The following is a 26,562-nucleotide window of genomic DNA, read 5'->3' on the forward strand; positions in this document are numbered from 1 at the left end:
ATGAAGGGAACAGTTAGTTTTGCTGGTGTGTAGGTGACCTCTAGAGGTTATGGTGGAGACTACAGGCTTCCTGGATTTGCTAAACTTGGCCCAGGTGTGGCTGTTTATATAGGAGGGGAGGGGTTTAAGGGAGCTGCTGGGGGTAGAGAGTGACACTTTTCCTGAATGAAAATACAAGAGCCCAAGGAGATGCTGGGGGTGGCAACTGGTTGGAAGAGGCTTGGAGGAATGTGGGCAGAGCACACTGCAGGTGAGAAATCTGTTGGCGTTATGTGGGTGGGAGAATAGCTCTAGCCAATTGTGAGACTTGAGGGGAGGTGGGTCACATGTAGGTGCTGAACCATTACTTCCCCACTCTCCCAACCCATGAGCTCCTGCTCTAGTCAAACACAGAGCTCCTGACCCCTCCACTGCCAAACCTCTCAGACACTGTCTACAAGTTTAACCTCCTCTCCCATCACTCACCTGACCTGTGACAGGATTGGAGTACAACTAGATTAATAGCAGAATCAAAAAGTGCACAGCACATAGGAATCCTTGGGGAACCAAGGCTGAAGCTGTGGGAGCATATAAGATAGCTGCAGACAGAATGCAGGACAAGACCAAAAATTAAATTGCGGTAGCAGTAGAGCACTCATTTATTGAACACTGTCAGGTGCTGGGCCAAGGATTTACACAGCATCTCATTTGCTCCTGGCAACAACCCTGAAGCAGGCTCAATTATCATCTTAATTTTGCAGAGGAGGCAGCAAGTTGGTAAAGATTCAAACCCAGCTCTGCCTGCCTCAAAAACATTTACTCTCAGCCATTGGACTGAGAATAAAATGGGGGGCAGGGGCGGTATGAGAAGGGACAGAAGCAATGTAGCCTAAGCATCGCCCCGCCTACACACACACACACACACACACACACTGCAGCTGTGTGAGGGCCAATGTATATCCTTTTGGGTCATCAGCCTCGGTTAGGCACTTAATGAATGCTTATCTACAAAATGGACCCAAGTCGACCCCCACTTCCCCATACCTCCCACAGATCCACAAGGCTCCCTGGGCTCCAGGACCGGATCTCTGAAGTTCAGACCTAACCGGCTTGCTTCAGGCAAACCCGTTCTGGTCAAGCAGGACGATTAGGTGGGGTTTGGTGGAGAGGGGAGCTACCCAGCCGGGAAACCCAATGCAGCTGAATATCAAATCCGGGAGACACAGGGAGGGATGTGAGCACGCAAAACGAAGCAGCCCTGCTCCACAGCAGGCTAGACACAGGTTTCAGGGTTTCAGAATTCTTAGGATCGCAGCCCTCTTCCCAGCGAGCTCAGCTGCGCGGACGCCACCCCTTCCCCCCCCCCCCCCCCCCCACCCGCCCCGGGCTTCTAAGCGCTCTCGCGGGCGCTGCTTCTAAACTCGCGGAGACTGGAGCCGAGAAAAGGCGGGTAAAATTCCTTTTGATAAGTTATGAATGAGGAGAAAGTGTTTGTAGTACTCATTGTTAAAACCACGGAGCCTGGGACTTGGCCCGCGCCCGGCCAATGCAGGCCCGGAGGCTATTTTGAAATCGCTCCGGTTTTAGCCAATAGGCGTGCGGGAAGAGAAGCCCCGCGTTGGCTCCGGCCAATGAGCGCGGCGTTATGCTAAGAAGCCGGGGGCCGGGCCCCGCCGACTGTCAGCGGGTTAAAGATGGAGCCGGTGAGCAAGAGGGCGCCACGAGGTGCGGGGTCGTTCTGATGGGTACGAGGGGAGCGAACAACCGCTAAGACCTTTCTCCTGCTAACCTTCCGCGTCCTGGCCTGGCCTGGTTCGAAAGGTGTGTCCCGCCGCGTGAGTAGCAGGGTCCGAGGTGGAGAGCACAGGCAGGGCGGCCCTACCCGGTGGGACTGTGCGGAGGGGCGCAGCCCGGATCCCTGGCGCCTTCTCCGCAGGGGACTCCAGCAGGGCGGGAAGCCCCCCCCCCCCCCGTTCTTTTGCTTCGCTCTGGGCCTCCAGGCAGAGAATCTTTAGGACTGAACACGGAGCGGAGTTGGGGACTAGGGGCCAGGGATGGGGGCGTAAGCCGACAGGGGCGCGTGGATCGGAATGGGGCCACCCTCCTTCTCTTGCAGCCCTGGGTCGAGTGAGGGAGTAGGGTCATCGGGGTGTACCCACCCTCGCTCCGTGCACGAGTGGGCTTCGGACTGCGGTGGAGCACGGGCCCCTCTCCTTTGTGTGTTTACCCCCTCCCCCGTCCTCTCCCGCTCCTGGGTTGGAGCTACCCCTCAGTCTGGGGTTTCTCCCGCACCGCAGTGTGGAGAGTGCCTGGAGAAAGTCCCAGACCTTCTGACTATCTCCAGGACAGCAGCCCTGTTGAAATCCTCTTCCCCTCCCTGTGGTCTTGAACAGGGATTCTAGCCCCACCCACCCACGGTTGAGCTTCCCGCTCTGCACTTACTGGGGACCATGCGGGTCTCCCCTGCTGGCCCCAGCTGCTCTGACGAGGTTGCACTACTGTGCTTTGAGAAGCAGTGCAATGATATTGTCAAAGCATCTGGGACCAGCCTTGGGGACCCCCCCTTCCCCACACCACAACCCTCCTCAGGCCGGGCCCCTTGGGCCTGCAGGCCCTCCCCTCCCCCCACCTCCCTCCCCAGCTCACTCCCTTCTCCATGGAAACTTGAGATCCTGGCCAGGCCTGGGCCTCTAGGGTCAGAGGGCACCCTTCCCCCAGGCCTCGGGGCCCCACCCCAGTGGGCCTGCATTCCAGATCTCAGATCCTCACTGACCACCACCAGGAGAGGCGCTGGCAGGCCTGCCTGACACTCTTTCCCTGTTGCACTACTGTGGGCCGCTGGGAAGCAGTGCAATGATGAAAGGGCATCGGTCAGGCCCAGCCCACCACCCACAGTGCCTGAGGGGAGGGAGTTTTGCTGCCTCGCTCCACTTCCTAGCAGGAGCAGGTGTAGAACTGGGCTGGACCCTCCATCAGAGGATTAGGTGAGTGCAGAACTGGGGGATCATCCCACAAATTCTCCTTCTGGGATACTGCTGGACAGGAGCACGGGCAGAGGCCCTGGGATCAGAAAAACTCTGGTTTGAAGAGGATCTTTCCACACCAACTCCCTGGGTAAGACTGGGGACTCCAGGTTTGGTCAGGGCTTTGTGGAGAAATGAAGATTCACTGTATTGCATGAAGGGTATGCCAGGGTCTGGCTCAGACCCAGCTCAACCTTGACCATGTGCAGATGAACTGCACCCAGGCCTCCCTGAGGGCTTGGGGAGGGTCAGGCTCTGGAGAGAACATTGTCCTGGGATCTTAGGAGCAGCACTATCTGGGCTGGGTAGGTGGACTTGGGATATGCAGACCACAGGTGATGCCCATCAACCATGTCAGCTTGTTTTCTTACAGGGACGTGTGCTGCCCTGAGACTGCAGAAGGGACCAAGAGATGCCTGGCATGCCCATCCTAACAGCTACAATTAAAGGGACTGCCAAAGAGCCAGGCCCCAGGCATGCTTGCAGGGCCGGCTCCACCATCAGGACCTGACACAATGCAAAAGGCTTTTCTGTGCCCAGCGACAGTTATTCAAGCCTGTCTCCTTTAAGAGGAGGCCCAGGTTTCCAGATGGGCCTTTGGGAATACCCCTCACTCCTGGCTGAGCACATCAAGATGCCAGCTTCACCCCACCCTGAGGGTAGAAGCCCGGGCATGCATGCTTGGAGGTGGCCATCCTTCTGTGTAGATTCTGTGCCCACTGCCTGGAGACTCTCATACATCTGTCTCTCGCCCTTGCTGGGGGATGTTTTTTGAACTCAGGGTTCTGCTCAAATGTTCCGTCCTAGGGGAAGCCTTTCCTGGGCTCCACAACATCCAATATTCCTCCAGCAGAGCATGTTAGATTGAAATTTCTCCTTGTGGCTGAAGTCCTCATTAGACCCTGAGGGCAGGGACAATATCCCTTTTTATATCTCTCTTGGCAGTGCCTGGCACAGAGGAGGGGACTGATACAACTAAAAAAAATACAAATAAGTACATAAAGTGTAAAGTATTATTAGCAGAACATGGGGGAAGATTAATTAGGGGTCTACTCTACCCCTCAGAGGATGCTTCTGCTGTTTATAAAAAGGCACATACTACATATTTCAAAGTAAAGTCTCATTTTAAGTTACACAGGGTCAGGAAGCAGGATGAAGATTTGAACCCAGGTGTATCTAAGTCTATTTGTCCTCCTAGGCTAGAACATTTTTCCTCCTTGGTTGTTTCCATCTTGCTCTCTGACCTCAAAGCAGGAGGAAGTGAGGGCCCGATGTTGGGGACAGCAGAGCCTAGAGGGTTGGTGGCTTGGTGGTGGGAGGTGAAAATTGTCTAGACTTATCAGGTACACTCCATGGATTGTTGGGGGTGAAGGGCGGTGGAGGTGATAGGAAGGAAGCAATCCAGGGTGCACCCCCCTGTTAGTGGTTGGGGTGGATGGTGGTGTCATCGCTGACCAAGTAGGAGAGGAGAAAAGAAGCAGGTTTGGGGTTGGGAGAGAAGAACCTATATGCCAATCTTATGTGTGCAGCATGAGATGCCCCCAAAACTTCCCCATCGGACACTTGGATGTGGTTCTGGAACTCAAGGAAGGTCAGCCTGAGATATAAGGGTTAGTTAAGTCAGCCCTGAGTTGGAACCTCAGAGTGGGCTAAATTGTCCAAGATGGTACCATGAAGATAGGACCTTCTTAAACCCATAAGGAGCAGCTAGATGCTGAAGAGGCAACATAAAGTATTGAGCAAAGTAACACAAAGTATTGAGTTATACAGGGGAAGAGAGAAGATAGAAGCTGGGGAGGGGTGGGTGGATTTGATGCTGGAGAGTAAATCAGGAGTGGAAGAGTGAAGTCTGGGGCAGATAAGTCAGGGGCTGAGTGAAGTCCTTAGGGTGTTGTCTACAGACCGCAAGGAGAGATGGTGAGCTGTCGGAGCAAGGAGGAGTGAGGGCCTAAAAAAGAGTTTGGGTGCGGACCATGTTCTCTGCGTGCCATGCCCGCTCCCTCATCAAGTCTTGCGGGACCCCATCAGGACCAGGGTTCCACCGCGCGCGCGCGCGCGTGTGAGTATTCGCCCCGTCGAAGGCGCCAGAGCGCATGCCCAGAGCAGCGGGCATTGTCACGTGCGTCCCCCTCGCGCGGATTGGCCCCCTGCTAGAGAGCTCCAGGGGGATTGGCTAGAACGGTCGGGACGGTGGCTGCGGCTCGCGGAGAGAGGCTGCGTAGGCTCGGCGGCTGTGGGAAAGAGAGCAGGTGGGTCCCGGCGGCCCCCGCCCCTACTGGCCCCGGCCCGCCCTCGGCGACCGATCCCGGGCCCTCGGGAGCTGCCCCTCTCTCCTGGCCCGAGGCGGGTGGGAGTCGGCGCGCCTGGAGCCTCGGTGGCCCCGCCCCGACGACCGCTCCGCCCCCAGGCCACCCGAGCCAGCCCGCAGCGCCTCTCGGATGGAGGTCCTTGACGAGTTCGACAGCGAGTTCTCCCAGAGCGTGACCTTCTGCCAGCTCATCTCCGAGGAGGACTTCGAGAGGCAGGCGGCCACCTACACGGAGCGCGCGCTGCGCCGCCTCTTTCGCAGCATCGACCGCAACCCCGCGCTGGCCGAGAGGGTGGTGCGCAAGGGCAAGCTGGCCGAGTACGAGGGGCGCGGGCTCCTCTCTTTCCTCTGGGTGCGAGTCCGCCGGCGGGGCTTCGGGGGATGGGGCGGAGCTCTGAAGACTGGAGGTTTGGAGCGGGTGTGGGGAGGGCCGTCGGGCGTAGGTGGAGCTACAGGGTAGGGTCTTCCAGGAGGCCCAGGAGGCCCAGCGTGGGGAGTACTGTAGGCAGCTGTGTCACCTCTCCCGCTTCTTCCTGCCCTGCCTCTCCCCTTGTTGTAGGCGAAGTTTTTCTGTGCAGTCCAGGGGGAGCTGAATTGTTGCAACAGCATGGGTGCCCTGGAAATGCACCAGCGCCTGGAACAGCTGAAGAGGAGCATCCACCGCGTGCACCTCTACTCCCAGGGTGAGGGTCAATCTCTGCCAGCACACCTGACTTAGGATCCCTGATCCCTGATCCTGTGCTTGGTACGTTTTCAATTGTTTGGTGTTTATTTTTTGAGTCTTTTTTATGAAAACGAACATAAACAAAACTGGAGACTGCAGTGAACACTCAGATACTGGTCTCCCTTCAGCTTCTGCAATTCTCCCCATCTTGCCATGCTTGCTTCATCCCCCCTTTTCTTTTTCTGGAGCATTTTAGGGGAAATCTCAGACATCATTGTATTCTTCAATACTTTAGAATGCTTTTTTAGATATTAAAGACATTTTGTGGGGCGCCTGGGTGGCTCAGTTGAGTGTGTCTTCCGCCCAGGTCATGATGTCATAGCTCGTGCGGTTGAGCCCCAAGTCAGGCTCTGTGCTGACAGCTCAGAGCCTGGAGCCTGCTCTGGATTGCGTGTCTCCCTCTCTCTCTGCCCCTCCCTGCTCATGCTTTGTCTCTCAAAAATGAGTAAACATTTAAAAAAAAAAAATTTTTTTATAAAAAATTTTTTTTCAACGTTTTTTATTTATTTTTGGGACAGAGAGAGACAGAGCATGAACGGGGGAGGGGCAGAGAGAGAGGGAGACACAGAATCGGAAACAGGCTCCAGGCTCCGAGCCATCAGCCCAGAGCCTGACGCGGGGCTCGAACTCACGGACCGCGAGATCGTGACCTGGCTGAAGTCGGACGCTCAACCGACTGCGCCACCCAGGCGCCCCCAAATTTTTTTTTAAAAAGATATTTTGTAATCACAGTGTTACCCCGGACATAATTGACAACAGTTCCATAATATTAGCTGATAATTAGGTTGGTGTTCAGCCTCTGATTTTCCATTACTAGGATGGCTATATACTTTGTGTCCACATTAGGACATTTGTAAGAGTGAAATGGAAGGGGCCACTTTAATGACCACACAGGGATGGCAAATGAGTATAGTGGCCACATCTGTTGAAACCTCTTGAGATGGGATGCCCTCACTTTTGTCCCCCCTGCCATCAACTTGAAGAACTGCATTGTCCTTTGGGGTAATCCACTTAATGGGTTTATATCTGTTGTTATGGCTCATTGGTGTTGTTTGTTTTATTCTCCTCTGCCTGTGTGTGTGTGTGTGTCTGTGTGTCTGTGTGTCTGTGTGTTTAAGTTTATTTATTTTGAGACAGAAACAGTGCACACAAGCAGGGAAGGGGCAGAGAGAAGGAGAGACAGACTCCTAAGCAGGCTCCCTGCTGTCAGCACAGAGCCCAATGCGGGGCTTGAACTCACAAACTGTGAGATATGACCTGAGCTGAGATCAAGAGTCTGACTCTTAACCGACTGTGCCACCCAGGCGGCCCATTCTGCCTGTATGTCTTGGACAGTCGTTCTAAAGCCTTGATTAGATTTGGGTTCAGTTCTTTCAGTGCATTTGTCTTCAGTGATAGACTACCTAGCGGTGGAGCTGCTTGCTTCATTATGTTAGGAAGCCTGGCTCACCTGGGGGTCCTACTTTCCATGATGGTAAGTGTGAGTGCTCCACGTCACCATTTCATCCCAACCCATGGCATATGTAGCTCCTACCATAGTCTCCCAAGGTAGTGTTGATCCTATTTATCCTCATTTTATGAAAGAGAGCATAGAAGCCCAGGGAGGGTAGCCAACTATGTGACAACAATGTCACATAGTAAGTAGAATCTGGAATTGAACTCAGGCTTGGGTTGCTCTGAGGCTCAGGCTCTTAGCTCTGGGTCAGTGCTCTTTGGTGGTGGTGATCATCATTCTAGATGAGCCGTTCTAATGGGTTGTATGAGGCACTTGTTCACACCCACTTTGCTGGTTTCCTATAACTCTGAACAGTAGAAATAGCCAGACTTGTTGAATATAGGAGGAAAACCTAATACAGAAAGAGGAGAGGGGGTAGGCCTGAGGGTCCTGCTTCTCAAAGATTCCCTCCCTGAGCCCACCTCTGTAAGACCTTGTACATATGGGTTTCCTTACAGAAAAAGGAGCCTTTGCACACCCTTAGGATGGCCCTGGGGCTGGGTGTAGTTGGTGAGCTTACTGTCCAGAGCCTGGATACCTCATGAAGGTGCTGGCAGACTCAGGAGCTTTCCACAGTGCTTGGGCATAGGTGGCAGACTGACTTGCTAGGGCAAGCCAAGCCCTCGTTGGTGGTGATACTCTGTCACTTCCCCTGAAATTCTGGCCTTGGAGTCAGACAGTTGGGGTATGGATCCTGCCTGTGCCTTGTACACTTGGAGCTTACAGTTGTATCTGTAAGAGAGACAAAAATACCTTTTCCCCATGGGATAGTTATGGGCTGATGAGATGGTACATGTTGGTGCCTGTCAACAGTGGCTCTAGGCATTATCATGTGGTCCCTTTTGGGGGAGGAACCTTGTGAAGACCCTATACTACTGTTGGGCTCCCACTCTATCCTGTTCTGGCTGTGGGGTAGGCACTCACTGGTCCCTTTTGTCACAGATGCCAAGAAGAAGAGAAGAAAGCCAAAACTGAAGAAACCAGAACCCATCCTTTTGCAAGACCGGTCCACCTCCCCATGCCTGCCACCAACCGTGCTGCCACCTCCACCACTGCCATCCACTGCTACTACCGTGGCCTCCATGGTGGCCTCATCACCCTCTGTCTACACTATGCCTAGGGTCTTTGGCCCCTTCCCTCCTCTGCCCAGCAAGTCGGTCAGTGAGCGCATCCCCCACTCATGTGGTCCCAGGAAGGGCAGCCTCTGCCCCTCGCTCAGAACCGCCCCAGTGGTTCTCCTGGGCCCACAGCAGTGGCTCTCAGAACTTTGTTTTTAAGTGGCAGAACTCTATCTGCAGGCACTATCTTGGGTGGAATGGTGACGGATAAAGCAGATGAAAAGGGGTCTGCTCTTGTTGAAGGGTTGGAGGCACAGAGTTTTACCTGCTGTGCTTCAGCTGAGTGAGGCAGTCCCCAAAACACTGGGCAGAATTCTGGGGTGCCCAAAGGACAGGTGGAGAACCATGGCTGCCCCCCAATGTCTCCAGCCCCACACCTGCCTCGCCTCATGGGTGGTATTCTTGCTACTCTCTAGGTGCCTCTGCAGTGTGCCTTCCTATCTGCCTGTTCCTGCTAATCTCCCCTTATCCCGCACTCTCACTCCAGGCAGACCCCCATCCTCTGTCAGTTCCCAGCCCCCATCACATTCTCTGTTACCCTAACACCAAGCTCGAGGTGGGCACTGAGGATGACCCTGACGTATTTGTCAAATGAAGGACAGTCATGTACTTCCCCTGGTTCCTGTATAAGGTGTTTTTTTTTCTCAGCGAGGCCCCCAAACTTGTCCTAAGATTTTGTTTCTATACCGCAGATAGAGAAGTTGGAAGTTACAAGGTCTGAAGTGAAATTAAACTGGGCTGGCCTGTCATCGAACCCAAAGAGGTGGAATTTAAACTTGGGACAAATGAAAAAGGAGTGTTTTGGGTAGCTTGTGTGCCAACACTCGGTTGCCATTTCTTCCCTACCTTGTTAATCCTCACAATAATCCTGAGGGGTTGTTATTCCCATTTAATAGGGAAGGAATCGAGGCTCGGGTCTGCTCTGTGTGCAATGAGGCTGGGAAGGGCCTGCCTGGGAGGAGCCCAGAGCTGATGTTACCCTCTCCGCTCTGTCTTGCAGCCACATGGTTGATCTGACCCCCTTGGTCCTCAACCCCAGAGGCTTCCATTTCTCGTACTTGGCTGGAAACAGTGCACGTCAGCTTCATTGCCCTGGCTACCCCTGGTAAGCATGCCTCTGACACCATCCTGGCTTGCCTGGCTTGATGGCATCATGGCAGTGTGCATGAGGGCCAGAAAAACGTTCTGTATGATAGTCCTTTGCGTTTCATGAAAAGACCCTAACGTAATAGGGTGCTGGAAAAGTCACTCCCCCTTCCTAGTGTTTGTAATGGCAAGAATCAGAAACAAGCAGCTCAGAGACCCACTAGAAACAATTCTGTCGACTGTGGGCAGCCCTAAGGTTTATAGACATGTGTCTTGCAAAGCAGGGATTTACTGAATATGGTTGTTGGTTAGTTTTTTAGTCGCCTGTTTTTTCCACTTAGGGTGTTGTTAAGTATTTCCCATGTCATTCCATGGAGTGTTATTTCAAAGTATATATTTAAACTGACCACTTCATTGCTTCAGATGACATAAAAAAAAAAAAAAATACTGTTTTTTAGAGGAGTTTTAGATTCACAGCAAACTGACAAAGTACTGAGAGCTCCCCTCTACCCCCTGTCCCTACACAGGCACCCCCACTATCAACATTCCCCACCTTAAATTGATGAACCTACCATGCCACATCATTATCACCCAGAAGTCATATGTTTGAGCTCACTCTTGGTGTTGTACATTCTGTGGGTTTGGACGAATGTATAATGACATGTGTCCACCATTATAGTATCATACAGAATAGTTTCATTGTCCTCAAAATGCTCTGTGCCCCTCCCTCTCCTGTAACCCCTGACAACCACTGATCTTTTTTTTTTTTTTTTTTTTAATTTTTTTTTTCAACGTTTATTTATTTTTGGGACAGAGAGAGACAGAGCATGAACGGGGGAGGGGCAGAGAGAGAGGGAGACACAGAATCGGAAACAGGCTCCAGGTTCTGAGCCATCAGCCCAGAGCCCGACGCGGGGCTCGAACTCACGGACCGCGAGATCGTGACCTGGCTGAAGTCGGACACCCAACCGACTGCGCCACCCAGGCGCCCCAACCACTGATCTTTTTATTGTCTCCACAGTTTTGCCTTTTCCAGAATGTCATATACTTGGAATCCTACAGTATGTGGCCTTTCCAGATTGGCTTCTTTCACTTAGTAATACTCACTTTTAAATTTCCTCCATGTCTTTTCATGGCTTGATAGCTCCTTTCTTTTTAGCACTGAATAACATTCTATTGTCTGGATGTACTGTGGTTTATTTATCCATTCATCTACTGAAAGACTGATTCCAAATTCTGGTAATTATGAGTAAAGCTGCTATACACATAGATGTGCAGGTTTTTTACAGACATAAGTTTTCAACTCTTTCACCAAGGAGCATGATTGCTGATCACATGGTGATAATATGTTCAGTTTTGAAGAAACTACCAGTGTAGCTATAGCATTGTGTATTCCCACTAGCAATGAGTGAGAATTCAGATGGCTTCTTTTGTAAGAAACCTACGCAGTTCTATAAAGCTGATTCTAAATTTAGTTGATGGAAAGTTTATCCAAGATGACACCCAAAGAGTAAGCAAACCTTTAAAAATATTTTTGGCATACTTAGTAATGAAAGATGTACACATTAAGGTTGCTAGCATGTATGTTATATACCTGTCAAAAAGCCCAAAGTAGAGAATCCTGTGCTATCGAGGCTGTAGGCAGAGACTCATTTTTGCTGTGAAAATAATATAAAATGGCTTTATTCTTTTTTTTTTAATTTTTTAAAATCTTTATTTATTTTTGAGAGAGAGAGAGAGACAGAGCAAGAGCGGGGGAGGGGCAGAGAGAGAGGGAGACACAGAATCTGAAGCAGGCTCCAGGCTCTGAGCTGTCAGCACAGAGCCCAATGCGGGGCTCGAACTCACGGACCATGAGATCATGACCTGAGACGAAGTCAGACGTTTAACCGACTAAGCCACCCAGGCGCCCCTATTCTTTTTTTTTTTTTTAAAGATTTTATTTTTAAATAATCTCTACACCTAATGTGGGGCTCGAGCTCACAACCCGGAGATCAAGAGTTGCATTCTCCACCGACAGAGCCAGCCAGGCACCCCTGTTTTAATTCTTTTAAAAATTATTTTTTTTGGGGGGGGGGGTGCCTGGGTGGCTCGGTTGAGCATCTGACTCTGGCTCAGGTCATGACCTCATGGTTCATGGACTCAAGCCCCACATTGGGCTCTCCACTGTCAGCATGGAGCCCACTTTGGATCCTCTGACCCCCTCTCTGTGCCTCCCTTGCTTACATTCTCTCTCACAAATAAATACTTAAATAAATTAAAAAAAATTTTTTTAAGTTTTTTTATTTTGAGGGAGAGAGTGTGGAGGAGGGGCAGAGAGAGAGAGAGAGGGAGTGAGAAAGAGAATCCCAAGCAGGTTCTGCACTATCAACCTAGAGCCCAATGTGGGGCTCGAACCCACAAACTCTGAGATCACGACCTTAGCCTAAATCAACGTTCGGATGCTTAACTGACAGCACCCAGGTGCTCCTAAAAATTCTTTTATTGAGATAACTTACATAGTATCATATAAATTCACCCAGTTACAGTGTCAACTTAAGTGGCTTTTTGTATGTTCACATTTGTGAAGCCATCACCATAATCCAATTTTAGAACATTTCCATCATGCCAAATAGGAGAGAGTGAAAAAACAACCCATAGGAGAAAATATTTGTAAATCATCAAAATCCCATTCTAAAAATTGGGCAGAGGACTTGAATAGACATTTCTTCTAAGAAGACCTACAACATGGCCAATAAACACAGGAAAAGATGCTCCACATCATTAGACATCAGGGAAATGCAAGTGAAAACCACAGTGAACTACTACTTCCCACCTACTTCCATCAAAAAGACAGACAAAAGGGGCACCTGGATGACTCAGTTGGTTAAGCTTCCAACTCTTGATTCGGCTCAGGTGATGATCCCACAGTTCTTGGGTTTGAACCCTGAGCTGGGCTCCGTGCTGACAGTGTGGAGCCTGCTTGGGATTCATCCTCTCTCTCTCCCTCCCTCCCTCTCTCTCTCTCTCTCTGCCCCTCCACCCCCTCAAAATAAATAAATAAATAAACTTTAAAAAATAAAATAAATTTAAAAAGACAATGACAAGTGTTGATGAGGATGTGGAGAGATTGGAATCTCTAGTGTGTGGCTGGTGGGAATGTAAAAGGGTGTAGCCACCATGGAAAAAGGGTATGGTGGTTCCTCAAAACACTAAACAGAATTACCATATGACCCAGTAATTCCACTTGTAGGTATATGCCTGAAAGAATTGCAGTGGAGACTCAAACAGATACTTGTATATGAGTGTTCATAGCTCCAGTATTGACAGTGGCTAAAAGGAGAAAATAAGCCAGGTGTACCCAAGATGAACAAAATGTGATCTATCCATATAATAGAATGTTGAAATAAGTGAGATAAGCCAGAACAAAAGGACAGGTTATTGTCTGGTTCCCATTACATGAAGTATCTAGAGTAGGCAGAATTCTAAAGACAAAGTAGGTGAGAAGTTACCAGGGCCTGGGAGAAGGAGATGAGTTGTTGCTTAATTGGTACAGTTTCTGTTTGGGATGATGAAAAAGTCCTGGAGATAGATAATGATGATGGTCACCACAACACTGTGAATGTGTATAATGCCACTGAATGGTACACATAGAAATGGTTAAAATGGTAAATTTTGTGCATATTTTACTACAATAAAAAAAAAGGAAAAACTCTAGCACCACTAAGCTGTCACCCCCAGTTCTTCTCTCCCCCATCCCGAGGCAACCACTAACATTTCACTGTGGATTTGCCTATTCTGGACATTTCATATAAATGAAACCATACAATAACATGGTCTCTGGTGACTGGCTGCTTTCACTTAGGATAACGTTTACAAGGTTCATCCATGTTCTAGCATGTGTCAGTTCTGAATTTCCTGCTTTTTAAATTTCTTTTTTAAGACTTAATTTTTTTAGAGCAGTTTTAGGTTTACAACAAAATTGAGAGGAAGGTACAGAAGTTTCCTCCATGTCCCCTGCCCCCACACATGAATACCCTCCCTTATTGTCAATATCCCCCACCAGAGTGGTGCGTTTATTAACAACTGATGAACCTATATTGACACTTCAGCGTCACCCAAAAGTCCATAGTTTATACTGGGGTTCCTTTTTGGTGGTGTACATTCTATGGGTTGACTTTTTTTTATGGTTGAACAATATTCTTCCACTGTGTAGATACGCCACATTTTATCTGTCAGTTCATCAGTTGATGGGCATTTGGGTTGTTTCCATTTTTGGCTCTTATGAATAATACTGTTATGAACATTTCTGTGCAAGTTTCTGTGAGGACATAGTTTTCAGTTTTCTTGGGCACACTCTTTATAAATATTTTTTTTATTTTTGAGAAAGATAAGAGTGTGAGCAGTGGAGGCACAGAGAGAGAGGGAGAGTCTCACGCAGGCTCCATGTAGAGTCCAAAGTGGGGCTTGAACTCACAAAACTGTGAGGTCATGACCTGAGCCGAAATCAAGAGTTAGACGTTTAACTGGCTGAGCCACCCAGGCACCCCTTCTTTGGTATAGTCTTAAAAGTGGAATTGCTGGGTCATATGGTAAATATATTTTGAAGGACTGCCAAAGACACAAGTCTGTTATCAGACGTAGGATCTGCAAAATATTTCCTCATATTATGTGGGTTATCTTCTCTCTTTCTCTGGTCTTTTTGGATCACCAAAGTTTAAGGTTAGTCTTTTGAGAGGCAGTTTATCAAAATATCAGGAGCCATAGACGTTCTCATATTCTTTGCTCTGGTATTTTCAATTCTGGGAGAGTTTCAATTCAAGGAGATGATTAAGGGAAAGAAAAAAGCGACTGTGTACAAAAGTGTTTATGGCAGTGTAAAAAGAGAAAAAATGGAAACAGCTTAAATGTGCATTCACAGAATTATGGAATGTTATGCAGACATAAAATTATGAACATGGTTAAACCTGATTATGTAGATTCATGAATTATGTGTAAGTGGAAACAATAAGCTATCCAATCAGATCATCCTACCTCCTGGTAGGATGGAAGAGTAGGAAGGTGACTGACTGCCGAGTGATGGAGAAGGGGTTGCCGGCAATCACTTGTGCAGTGTTGTTATGATGCAAAATGTAGAAGCAAGGCATTGTTGGCATCATCAGATCCTCACAGAATTGTGGGGCCATGCACCAGGGCTGGGCCATCATCAGAACTTAAACAGCTGCAGAATGGTCTGCTGCATGGTGTCCATGGTTCCTTTAGCCATTCTTTGATGGATGTTTGATTGTTTCCAGGCTTTCATAATCACCAACATTGCTGTGATGAACAGCTTGGAACAAAACATCCATGGGAGAGCATTATGGAAGTAGAAATGTATTGAAGGCCATCCCACAGCCTTAAGTTTTGTCATGCGTACTTCTGATGGCTCTGTGTGCCGGTATCCCACCTCATGGACATGTGTTGGCTGTCTCCTGCACAGGACCTTGGCCTGTAGTGGCTCCCCCAACACCAAGGAGACACCATCCCCTCCTGTGAAGACTTCCATCTTCACCCCGCCTGTCTTGCTCAAGTTCCAGCCTGTGCCAAGACCCAAAGATGACTCTGAGAATGACCCTAGCAGCACGGAGTCTGTGCCCCACAAGAGGGGTCCGTAACCTCTTTCCTACAGACCACGGCTAGATCAATGAATAAAGTTCCCATGGAGGTGCTTTACTTGTGCTGGGCTCCCTAAAGGCTGTGCAGTCCCTTGGGCTTCGTCCTGCTGGAAGAGTTTGTCAGAATAGTGCAAGCCAGAGGCCCTTTAGTCTGAGCCTGCATACAGTAATTGTTCAGGTCAGTGCTACTGTGAAGTCCCCTTGCTTGTTCTCTAACTTGGGAATTTAGCCATGGCACTTTGAAAGAGAAATGAGTGAGGAGACAGCACTGCCCTTCTCTACAGTGACTCTGTGGCCCCTTTGAGCTTCACTTGACCTCACTGAATTGCAGTTCCATCATTTTTTCCTACACCTGGGCTCTAAACTCAAGCCTTATCTGGGTGCAGGTTTAGAAACAGTGATCTGTTCCCTCCCTGGAGGAAAATAAGCTGGCATGTTAGTTTCCAACTTGGCACCTCCCTAAGGAATTTCAGAGATGTGACTCTTGTTGCTTCACACACCAGCCTTAGAGTCAAACCTGCATGTGAGACATGAGCCCTCACAAAATGCTTAATGACTGCTGGACATTAGCAGATACTTGTTGAACCCTTGTGTATGCTCCACACCTTGCTTGGGACTGGAGATAATAAACCAAGCAGTTGGTGTCCCTGCTCTTAAGGAGCTTACATCCTATCCTCCTGTGCGTGTGTGTGTGTGTGTGTGTGTGTGTGTGTGTGTGTGTGTGTGTGTGTGACTGTATGTGTAACTAGTGCATCCAATTAATAACAGGGTTATAAATTGTGATAAGCCCTAAGGAAGCTGAGTTGGACATGTATGCAGTGGGTGGTCAGGGAAGATCTCTCTGAGGAGGTGACATTTATGTTGAAACTTAGAAAAAGGGGCGCCTGGGTGGCGCAGTCGGTTAAGCGTCCGACTTCAGCCAGGTCACGATCTCGCGGTCCGTGAGTTCGAGCCCCGCGTCAGGCTCTAGGCTGATGGCTCAGAGCCTGGAGGCTGTTTCTGATTCTGTGTCTCCCTCTCTCTCTGCCCCTCCCCCATTCATGCTCTGTCTCTCTCTGTCCCAAAAATAAATAAACGTTGAAAAAAAAAATTAAAAAAAAAAAAAAAGAAACTTAGAAAAACATAAGGAGGCAGCCATGAAATGAGAAAGGGCAAGGACCACTGGCTCTGGGTGACTAGATAGCGGTACAGTTGTGGCAAGGGGAGCCTATGCGGAGGGGGAGGGAGGGTGGGGGGGGTGGAGAATTCTGTTTTGACCACACATGTTAAATTTGAGATCAATATAAAATATTGGTCAGATTCCTGACCTAAAATAGAGGTCAGGAATCTGGAGTGCTGGCCATTTAATGATGTGAGTCAAGAGATATGAGTGGTATTTAAAGCCACAAGCCTGGGAAAGATCACCAGGTGCTTGTGTGTAGACGGAGGCCCGGGGCTTAGGCTGGGGCACACAAACAGTGATCTGGCCGCGGGAAGGGTCCGTAAGAGAGATGAGTGAGGGCTTTGGACTCTCGGGCTTAATGGCTACTTGCCCCTAAGCCTCCCAGGAGAGGGCTGGAGGTGGTGGGGACTGAATGGGAGAACCGGTAGACAGCGAATGTGGACGTAGGTTTGGAGACGTCTGCCGTGGAAGGAAGCAGAGATGAGACAGAGGCTGGTGAGACTTAAGGTGGACTTTTAAAAAAATCTGAGAAACCAGGTCAAACCAGGGCAGGCTTGAGCGGGGGGATGGAAAGGAGAAAAGGTCTAGAGAGAGCCTTCTCTGTTCGCCCGAGGAAGTGGGGCTTCGAGGCCCCCCCGGCCCCCAGCAGGCGGCAAGCCCTACCACAGACTGTCCAGGTGCCCAAGGACTGGGGTGCACCGACTGGGCATGCGCACTTGGCACCTGGTGCCACTGTTCGCGCATGCCCTGCGCCCACTTCCGGGGCGGGTCTGCGGGACCCGGAAGTCGTTAGGGAACTCGGTCGAGAAGTCGGCTTCTAAATCGTTTGCTGTCGTTTTTCCTCACTCGCTGGTCCTGGCACTGCTACCGCTCCCGCCGCCATGGGGAAACGGCAGCATCAGAAGGACAAGATGTAAGTTGAACCGCAGCCGGAAGCGCGGCCCCGCTCGGCCTCAGTGCCCACCTGTCCCGCAGTCCGCGCCGCCCTTCTTCCCTCTCTCAGAGCTGGTTCCCAGAGCCACTCTTAAATGCCGTTTCGTCTCGGAAGCCTTTGTCTCCTCCAAGGCAGGGGAATTACCCCGACCGCCGAGGTCTCCCGGGTTTCTTGGTACTAACACCGTCAGTGCTTCTGAGCGCGGCCTTCCTACCGCGTCGGCGCCGTGCGAGCCCCGGCCCCTCGGCTCCTCGGCTCCTCGGCTTTTGCCCTGGAACGCCCCATCTCCACTCTCGAATTCTGCCCCTAATCAGCCCCTCTTTCTCCTCCACCTCCACCTGTGTGCCGTTCATTGGCTTACACACATCCGGAATCTTCCATTTTAAAACAAACCAGCCTTGCCCCGTGCTCCTCTCCTGCCACCGTGGTTTTTTTTTCTTTCTTCCGAACAAGGCGTCAAAGACCTGTGTCTACTTGCTGTTTTCTGCTGTTTCTTGAAACCGCTCCAGTCAGGCTTTTCTCCCCAGCACTATTCCTGTCAGGATCCTAGTAACTTCTCTGTTGCTAAATCTAGTGGTCAATTCCCAGTTCTCGTTTTGTTGGGCTTGTCAATAGCGTGTGACACGGTTGACCACCTTTCTCCCTCTGAGGCCCTTCTTTGATATCTGAGACCCCATATGCCCTTTTCCATTTGTTTTCCATCTGTCTCAATGGCCTCTCTCAGTCTCCTTTGCTGGGTGTTTCTCCCACTCTCTCAGACTTCATACGTCCATGTCCCCCACGTTTCTTCTCCCTTTACATTCTCCCTGGTCATCTCTCATCTTGCAGTGGTCAACTGCTTACTTGATATCTCCAGTTGGAGGTTTGATAGACATCTCACATTTACTTACAAAAAATTTTTTTAATGTTTTTATTTATTTTTAAGACAGTGAGAGAGAGAGAGACAGAGCACCAGTGGGAGAGGGGCAGAGAGAGAGGGAGTCACAGACTCTGAAGCAGGCTCCAGGCTCAGAGCTGTCAGCACAGAGCCCGATGTGGGGCTCCAACTCACAAACCGGGAGAGATCGTGACCTGAGCTGAAGTCAGAGACTCAAACGACTGAGCCACCTAGGTGTCCCTACATCTCACATTTAATATGTTCCCCCCTCATTTTCCCTATCTCAGTGGTCATACTGCTTGCTACTTAGTTTACACAGGTCAGAAGTCTGGGAGTTAGCCTTGGTGCCTCTTTCCTGAGGCTCTCTCCTCCCCCTGTTCATCAGTAAATCCTGTGGCTCATCCAGGAAGTAAATGTGGAATAGGAAGGCACTCACTAATCCACCAAACCCCTCAGTAGGTGGAGTGTATTTCATTTCCTTTGACATTTTTATTTTTTTATTTATTTTTTATTAAAAAAAATTTTTTTTAATGTTTATTTATTTTTGAGACAGAGAGAGACAGAGCATGAACAGGGGAGGAGCAAAGAGCGAGGGAGACACAGAATCGGAAGCAGGCTCCAGGCTCTGAGCCATCAGCCCAGAGCCCGACGTGGGGCTCGAACTCATGGGCTGCGAGATCGTGACCTGAGCTGAAGTCGGACGCTTAACCGACTGAGCCACCCAGGCGCCCCTATTTTTTTATTTTTTATTTTTATTAAAAAAAGTTTTTTTTTAACGTTTATTTATTTTTGATACAGAGACAGAGCATGAACGTGGGGGGGGGGGCGTGTTGGTCAGAGAGAGAGGGAGACAGAGAATCTGAAACAGGCTTCAGGCTCTGAGCAGTCAGCACAGAGCCCGACACGGGGCTCAAACTCACGGACAGTGAGATTGTGACCTGAGCCGAAGTCGGACACTTAACCTACTGAGCCACCCAGGCACCCCTCCTTTGACATTTTTAGATGCCTCCTGATTGGTTTTCTGTTGCCTCTCTTGCTTGTCCCTCTATACACAGCTGCCGGAGTGATGCTTTGAGGACTTATGTTAGAGCATGTCAGGGCCCTACTCAGAACCCTCCAGCCGCTTTCCATACCGCTTAAAGTAGATCCACAGCCATCACACAGCTTGTGGGGCCCCTCGTGATCCAACTGCTAGCCTTCTTCACCTGCTGCCACATACCCCCGTGCACACTCTTCTTCAGTGACTTCACCCTTTTCTGAAGACACACCAGCTTTTTCTGTGTCAGGACGTTTATATGGGATAAGCTTGCTTGGTCCCTCTGCCTAGAAAGCTCTTCCTGCACATCTTCACATGGCTTGCTCCTTTGCATCATCAAGCCTTCTGTTAAATTCTGTTCATTTCCTTCAGAGCAGAGCAGGAATGTTTGTATTTGCTTACTAGTTTGTGTATGTCTGTGTTGCATCTCACACATTATAGGTGTTTAATAAGCATTTGCTGAATGAGTGAAATGATTTAATCATCAGTTACTTCTAGAGACTGTCCTCTTTATAAAGGGGGGTGGTAATAAGATTCTCTGTCTCTTCTTCAGGTACATTACCTGTGCTGAATACACTCACTTCTATGGTGGCAAGAAACCAGGTAAGGCATGAAATCTTTCTGTTTTCCTTGATGTGTGTGTGTGTGTGTGTGTGTGTGTGTGTGTGTGTGTGGCGGGGCGGGGGGTGGGTGTTGTAATTAAGGGATGATGTTTTTACTACACAATGAGACTATAAAAATTAACAATGAACAAGAACACAAAGTGTAGCAGACAAATGGGTTGAGAACACAGATGATTCACAAAACAAGATGAAATAAAAAGAGCACATTCTCATAATTGTTGACCGGGGTAAAACCAGCACAGGATTCTTGGAAAGCAAAGCCAGGCCCCACAGCAAGGGTATTAGGATTATGGGAGAAACCCAACCCCAGCGGCTTACGCAAGTATGTCATTTTTTCTCTAAGTTCTTTCTTGATGTAATCCATGTGTCCTACCTATTGAAAGGTTTTTAATCCACAGCAGTTTTTGCACTAGGTAATTCACATGAACTTTTCCTTATTTATTTATTTAATTTATTATTATTATTTTTTTCAACGTTTATTTATTTTTGGGACAGAGAGAGACAGAGCATGAACGGGCGAGGGGCAGAGAGAGAGGGAGACACAGAATCGGAAACAGGCTCCAGGCTCTGAGCCATCAGCCCAGAGCCCGACGCGGGGCTCGAACTCACGGACCGCGAGATTGTGACCTGGCTGAAGTCGGACGCTCAACCGACTGCGCCACCCAGGCGCCCCTAATTTATTTTTTAAATATTTGTTTATTTTTGAGAAAGAGAGAACACTAGTGGGGGAGGGGCAGAGAGAGAGGGAGACATGGAATTCGAAGCAGGTTCCAGGCTCCAAGCTGTCAGCACAGAGCCCGATGTGGGGCTCGAACCCACGAACTTCGAGATTATGACCTGAGTTGAAGTCAGATGCTTAACTGACTGAGTCACCCAGGTGCCCCCACATGAACTTTTTCTTAACATGGAATTGAATTGTTGGTAGGAACACATACATGAAGTGTTTTACAGAATAAACTTTCCATCTTTTATTTTCATCTTAAACAGATATCCCACAAGCAAATTTTCGTCGCTTACCTTTTGATCACTGCAGGTAAGAGTTTTGAGTGTTTATCTTTCCCTCCTAGTTGTTTTCTGTTACTTAATGACATATTTTGACAGTGAATATGATTTTTGGGGATGCAGATGTGGGTTCTGTCTGTGTTCTCCTGTCTAGATCTTCCTTGAACTGAGAGAAGATGACCTAACAATGATAAGAACTAATATTTCTGCTCATTCGGTGTCTATGTATTTGCATTTTTTTTTCCAGCCTCTTTCTTGCCTTCCAAGGTAGGTAGACTCTGTTGTTTAGCCTACTTTACAGGTGAGAGGATTAATGTTTAGAAGTGGGAAGTCCCTCACCCATGTGTCACATCCAGGAAGTGATGCCATTGAGGCTTGGACCTGGTGGCCTGACTCCGGGCCCATGTCTTTCATGCTTTACTTTTGGTCCACAGTCTAAGCAGTAACAGCAGCAGCAACAGTCATGATACTGTGAACCCCTTCCCCCTTCCCTGCGAGCACAGGTTATTGGTGAGGATGAGGAGGGACCCAGCTGCAGAGCCACTCAGATGCTTCTTCCCACTGTGGTTGGTATGTGTATGAACAGGTGTGTCTGCTGGAGAAGTGGGGCTAAGGTTAATGAACCCTGAGACATTGGGGCTTTGGGGATTGGGCAGGTCCAATGGTCCATTTGGGCCTGAGTTTCTCCAAGCTCAAGCTGTGATCATCCTTGCCCTGGACACATGCTGTGTGTGTGTGTGTGTGTGTGTGTGTGTGTGTGTGTGTGTGTGTGTCCCATTGGGCATGATGAGCTTAAGAACTGACAAAGCTCTACTAGTGATCCCAGCACCCTGATTGGGGCAGGTCAGCCAGACACCATAGGGCGAGAAGGGTGCAGGGAAGGCCAGGGATGCAGCCACTGGGTCGGCTCCGAGAGGCTCCCATGTAGCGCTGAGTGAGGGCTTTTCCCTTCTCATAGCACTTGCTCAGGGAGGGTCAGCAAGTGAGACCCAGGCTTCATTGGTTGGATTTCTCCCCACCCCCACCAAGTTTTTGTCATCACCTTCATGGGAATGTGGTATCCTTCAGAGTGGGTATGAATGGATTTTATGGAAATATTTTGGTCCTTGGTTTCCAGTTCCTCCAAGAGGTCTCTCTAAGCTGTGTTTCATCTACTTTTTAACTACCTTGGGTTCTGGGTAAAAATGTACTTTGAGAATATGCCCTTCAAGGCCCATTTGGGAGAAGATGAATGTGCAGTGTCTTGCCGTTTGGAGCTTGCTTTGGTGCTGGGTCGTGTTCTCATCAGTCCCCTGCAGCACCAGCATCACCACTGGGTTAGAGCAGTGGTTGGACCAGAGGGGGAGGTGGTGAGGTTGCCCCATGGGAGCTTTCTGGAGCAGCATCTGGGGAGGTGATGCCATTGCCACCAGGCGGTCCAGGTCCAGAGGACTGGCCTGTGCCATCTGGGTGACCGAGGTGCAAACAAGCCAGGTCAACCAGGGCTCTTGATGGCTAGTGATGGAAACCTCATGCAAGAAAAAAGGGTATTGATATAAAGAAGCTCACCAGGTACTGTCTCCCCTCATCTGTGGGCTCTCCTTTTCCAAAGCCAACCCTCCTGAGGTGGCAAATGGCTTGTGGCAGTCTGGATCTCTGCACACCCCTCTACCCCCATATCCATGTATTAGAACTTACCCAGGGCTCCTAGGGCATCGGCTGTTGCCTGAGTCACGTGCCTGTCCCTTGGAAATGTTGGGCAACTGTGTGTACACTCTGGTCAGGAGCAGGCAGGGCACCCCCAGATCACAATAGCTCCACAGAGTCTCTTGGGATGCGAGAGGGTAGTTTTCAGTAGAAAAGTATGGCCTGCCTGCTATGTGAGGTTTTGGGGAGTCCCAAACCCAAACCCCCAACCTCTTTGGGGCTTGAATGTGATCACGTGTGTGTTATATGACACAGTAGAGAGTGTGGGGAGAACCAGGCTTTTGTCATTCCAGGGACCCTTGCCTTGTATTTATTGGTTTGTGTGGGGAGCTTCTGAGGGTCAGGGCTGTGGGGTCACCTCTGTACTGGCACCCAGCCCCGGCTGGGCAGAGGAGCACTGGTATTGTTGCAGGAATGAGGGAAGGAGGGAGGAGCAAAGGGAGAAGTCACGGGAATCACTGTATGACTTGGAGTGACTCTGTCCTTTCTTAGTCTCTCTCTGCAGCCCTTCGTCTACCCAGTCTGCACCCCCGAAGGAGTCGTCTTTGACTTGCTGTGAGTTTGCCCTCGACTTTTGAGCTAACAAAAGGGGTGAGGTTGTTGACACCCACTCAGCAAGGGGTTATGGGACCAGCTGGAGGGTTTGTGTCTTCAGGCCGTGCCACGCCAGGCCATACTGAAGTCTTGGCAACCTCGGGACCTGAGTGGGCCTCTTGGGGACCCAGGAGGGACTTCCAGGGCCTTAGGGATGAGATAGCAGTGCTGCTGTGACCCCTGGGCAGGCAACCTTGCTGGCAGATACTGCTGTCCCTGCCTGGGGTGGCATTGACCTCTCTACACACATGGGGGGTGGGGGGCTAGTGTTCTAATTGGCCTACCTATCCTGCTTTGGAATGTTAACAAACTGAGTACTTTCCACTTTATGAAAGTAGAGCCATAATTTAGGTACATACTTTCCCAGTGCTGTATTTTGAAGCATGTTGCTTAGTCTTTTTTTTTTTTTTTTAATGTTTATTTATTTTTTGAGAGAGAGAGAGACAGAGATTGAGAGCACGCCAGCAGGAGAGGGGCAGAGAGAGAGAGGGACACTCAGAATCTGAAGCAGGCTCCAGGCTCTGAGCTTTCGGCACAGAGCCTGATGTGGGGCTTGAACCCACCAACCCTGAGAACATGACCTGAGCCAAAGTTGGACACTTAGCTGACTGAGCCACTCAGGCACCCCAATGTTTAATTTTTCAGAGACAGGGACAGAGACAGACAGAGGGCGAGCAGGGGAGGAGCAGAGAGAGAGGGAGACACAGAATCTGAAACAGGCTCCAGGCTCTGAGCTGTCAGCAGAGACCCAGATGTGGGGCTCAAACTCATGAACCATGAGAACATGATGCTTAAGGTCTTATGTTCCAACATAAACCAGCTTCTAAAACTTTCCTGTGTTTTAGTCTCCTTTTAGAAAATGTGGAAAATACTTGACGGTAAAAGGAAAAACTTACCATAATCACACTGTCAAGGATAACCATTGTCAGTACTTATATTCCTCTTTTTCTGTGAAGTTATTTATGGCAACATGGTTGAGGTAATACTGCAAGGATAGTTCTGAATCCATTTTTCACTCAGTTGTGTCATTCAGAGTTCTCTGGAAGTACACTTTTGTGTTGTTGTTATTTTTATTTTTAAGAAAGAGACAGAGGACAAGCGGGGGAGGGGCAGAGAGTGAGGGAGACACAGAATTGAAGCAGGCTCGAACTCACAAGCTGTGATATCATGACCTGAGCCCAAGTCAGAAGCTTAACCAACTGAGCCACCCAGGTGCCCCTGGAAGTATAATTTTTGATGCTGGCTCAGCACCTCATTGCACAGACGTATCAGCATTTATATATGTCTTTTTTTTTTGCTTGTTTATGTTGTTTATATGTAACCACAATAAAAACCCTGGACGTGTGTTGAAACCAGAAACACTCCCTTGCTTCCTTGGTCAAGGCTGGATGCTCCTCTTCTTGGCTTCTGCTAGCAGAAGTGAAGTAGAGCAAAGCCTGTTCGTAGCCCTCACCTGGACGCAGCCCTCCTAAGCTGTGGCCTCCTCACCAGCCTGCACCTGACTGCCTTACTGACACTGTCTCTTCTCTTCCCTTCAGTAACATCGTCCCTTGGCTTAAGAAGTATGGGACCAACCCCAGCAATGGAGAGGTAGGTGGCCGGGCAGGAGTTTAAGTGATGCCAGTGAATGCTATCCTCTTGTCTGACCTTTTGTTTTGTGGTTTTCATGTACATGCAAGCGCGGTAGAGGACTGTTCACGAGGCATGGTGAGCGGGACTGTCCTCCTCCCCCTTCCCCACATTGTTTCTTTCCAGAAATGTTCCCTACGTGCACACGCATGTGCATAAACGTACATCTTCTTTCCTTGGGCCATGGTTGTAATCACAGGCACGAACTCCTCTGTACTTGCTCTCCCCCCTCCCCCACCCCCGCAGTGTGTTGAAGACCTGAACATGGGTGCATAGAGCCCTGCTGCGTTCTGTGGTGGCTGCATGCGTCCTCCTGTAGGGAGGACATGTGCTGCTGAAGCACATCTGAAGTCCCCTGCTGTTACTAACAGCAGATAGGGACTACCCTTGTGCACGTTTCTTTGGGCACACATGGGAGTGTCCTTCCAGGACGGCTGGGTCACAGGGTGGGAGTATTTTCAGTTTGGGTAGCTACTGGCAAATTGTCCTCCAGAGAAGTTGCAAACGCCTGTTTCTTCATACCCTCAACAACCATGGATATCATCAATTTTTTAAAAAATTTTTGTTGCCTCAGAGTGAAAACACTTTTTAACTTTTTTTTTTTTAAGATTTTATTTTTATGTAATCTCTACACCCAGCGTGGGCTTCGAACCCACAACCCTAAGATCACGGGTTTCAGACTCTACTGACAGAGCCAGCCAGGTGCCCCTTAATTTGTATTTTTATCATGAGTTAGGTTAAGCAGGTATTTATATGTCGTGTATACAGGTCCAATGACACGAATTCTGTGTTGCTCAGGAAGAGGTTCCCAGAGCCAAGTTCCACCTTATTCTCCTCTTTTGCCCCCCACTGCACACCTCCATCACAAACCTGTGGTGTTCCTGTATTTTACACATTCTGTTGGTCCCTTTTCTTCTGAGAGGTCTCTCTCCTTCCCTCACACTGCAGCCCAGGCCCATTTCTTCATTTCTTCATTTGCGTCGTTGCATCCATTTATTCAGCGTGGTGGTAGCCTGTGCTGTGTGCAGGGCCAGTGAGACGTGAGCTGTGGAGGCAGAGGTATTCACCGACAGGCAGGCTGGGGGTGGGGGGCTTGGGGAATGTCTGGAGCAGCGCAGCGCCATTGAAGCTGAGACCTGGAGACGGAGGGGGATGGGGAAATGGTGGCAGATAGAGGCACATGGGCGGTCGGGGGAGGCTTGGAGGCCGTGGGAGGAGCGTGAGTTTGTTCTGGGGGGTGGTGCTGGAAGCTGGGCAGGGTTTCAAGCCCAAGCATGTTGTGATCCTGCCTGTGTTCTAAAGGCCCACTTTGGCTGCCCTGTGGGAAACAGGACTATGTGGAGTCAAGGGTGGAAGGTGGGAAAGCAGCCAGGGAGGGGGCTGTGCACTTGTCTGTGTAAGAGGTGGTGTGTGAGTTTGGACCAGGGTGAGGCGGGGGAGGTGGCACAAAGAGGCTGGACCCAAGATGGCTGTGAAGGGTGGGCCTGTGGGACTTGCTGGGCCATCACATCAGGGTCTGTGTGTCCCCAGGGCGGGGGGAGAGCTCAGTAGAAATCTTCAAGTGCAGCCACGTTTTGAGAGGACTGGGTCAGTTAGCACGTTCTGTGCCATGGACAACAGGTGGAACCGGGTGATCCAGCCTGTGCTTGGCGC

General features: G+C 49.7%; 2 protein-coding genes across 6 annotated transcripts in view; both read left to right on the plus strand.

The window, feature by feature from the left end:
- Nucleotides 1-5,164: 5,164 nt before the first annotated feature.
- Nucleotides 5,165-15,424, plus strand: LOC147575460 (uncharacterized). 2 transcript variants are annotated; one of them, XM_086682358.1, is made up of 7 exons: nt 5,165-5,251; nt 5,410-5,605; nt 5,870-5,993; nt 8,472-8,686; nt 9,340-9,410; nt 9,648-9,752; nt 15,192-15,424. In XM_086682358.1, the coding sequence occupies exons 2-7, from the start codon at nt 5,441-5,443 to the stop codon at nt 15,364-15,366; spliced, it is 855 nt and encodes a 284-aa protein (XP_086538484.1). In that variant the 5' UTR covers nt 5,165-5,251; nt 5,410-5,440; the 3' UTR covers nt 15,367-15,424. The 2 variants fall into 2 exon arrangements, with proteins under 2 accessions (XP_086538484.1, XP_086538485.1); XM_086682359.1 differs by having other exon boundaries at nt 5,168-5,251; nt 5,410-5,662.
- Nucleotides 15,425-17,287: 1,863 nt separating this feature from the next.
- Nucleotides 17,288-26,562, plus strand: part of PPIL2 (peptidylprolyl isomerase like 2) — a 31,413-nt gene continuing 22,138 nt past the window's right edge. For all 4 annotated transcript variants that reach the window (XM_025933265.2, XM_086682360.1, XM_086682361.1 and 1 more), the window contains exons 1-5: nt 17,288-17,441; nt 19,929-19,978; nt 20,986-21,031; nt 23,179-23,241; nt 24,819-24,870. In XM_025933265.2, coding sequence (XP_025789050.1) covers nt 17,410-17,441; nt 19,929-19,978; nt 20,986-21,031; nt 23,179-23,241; nt 24,819-24,870 — 243 coding nt within the window. In that variant the 5' untranslated portion in view covers nt 17,288-17,409. The remainder of the gene's footprint in view (nt 17,442-19,928; nt 19,979-20,985; nt 21,032-23,178; nt 23,242-24,818; nt 24,871-26,562) is intronic.

This window comes from Puma concolor, chromosome D3 (assembly GCF_028749965.1).
Source record: "Puma concolor isolate L17-30 chromosome D3, mPumCon1.1.hap2, whole genome shotgun sequence".
NCBI lineage: Eukaryota > Metazoa > Chordata > Mammalia > Carnivora > Felidae > Puma > Puma concolor.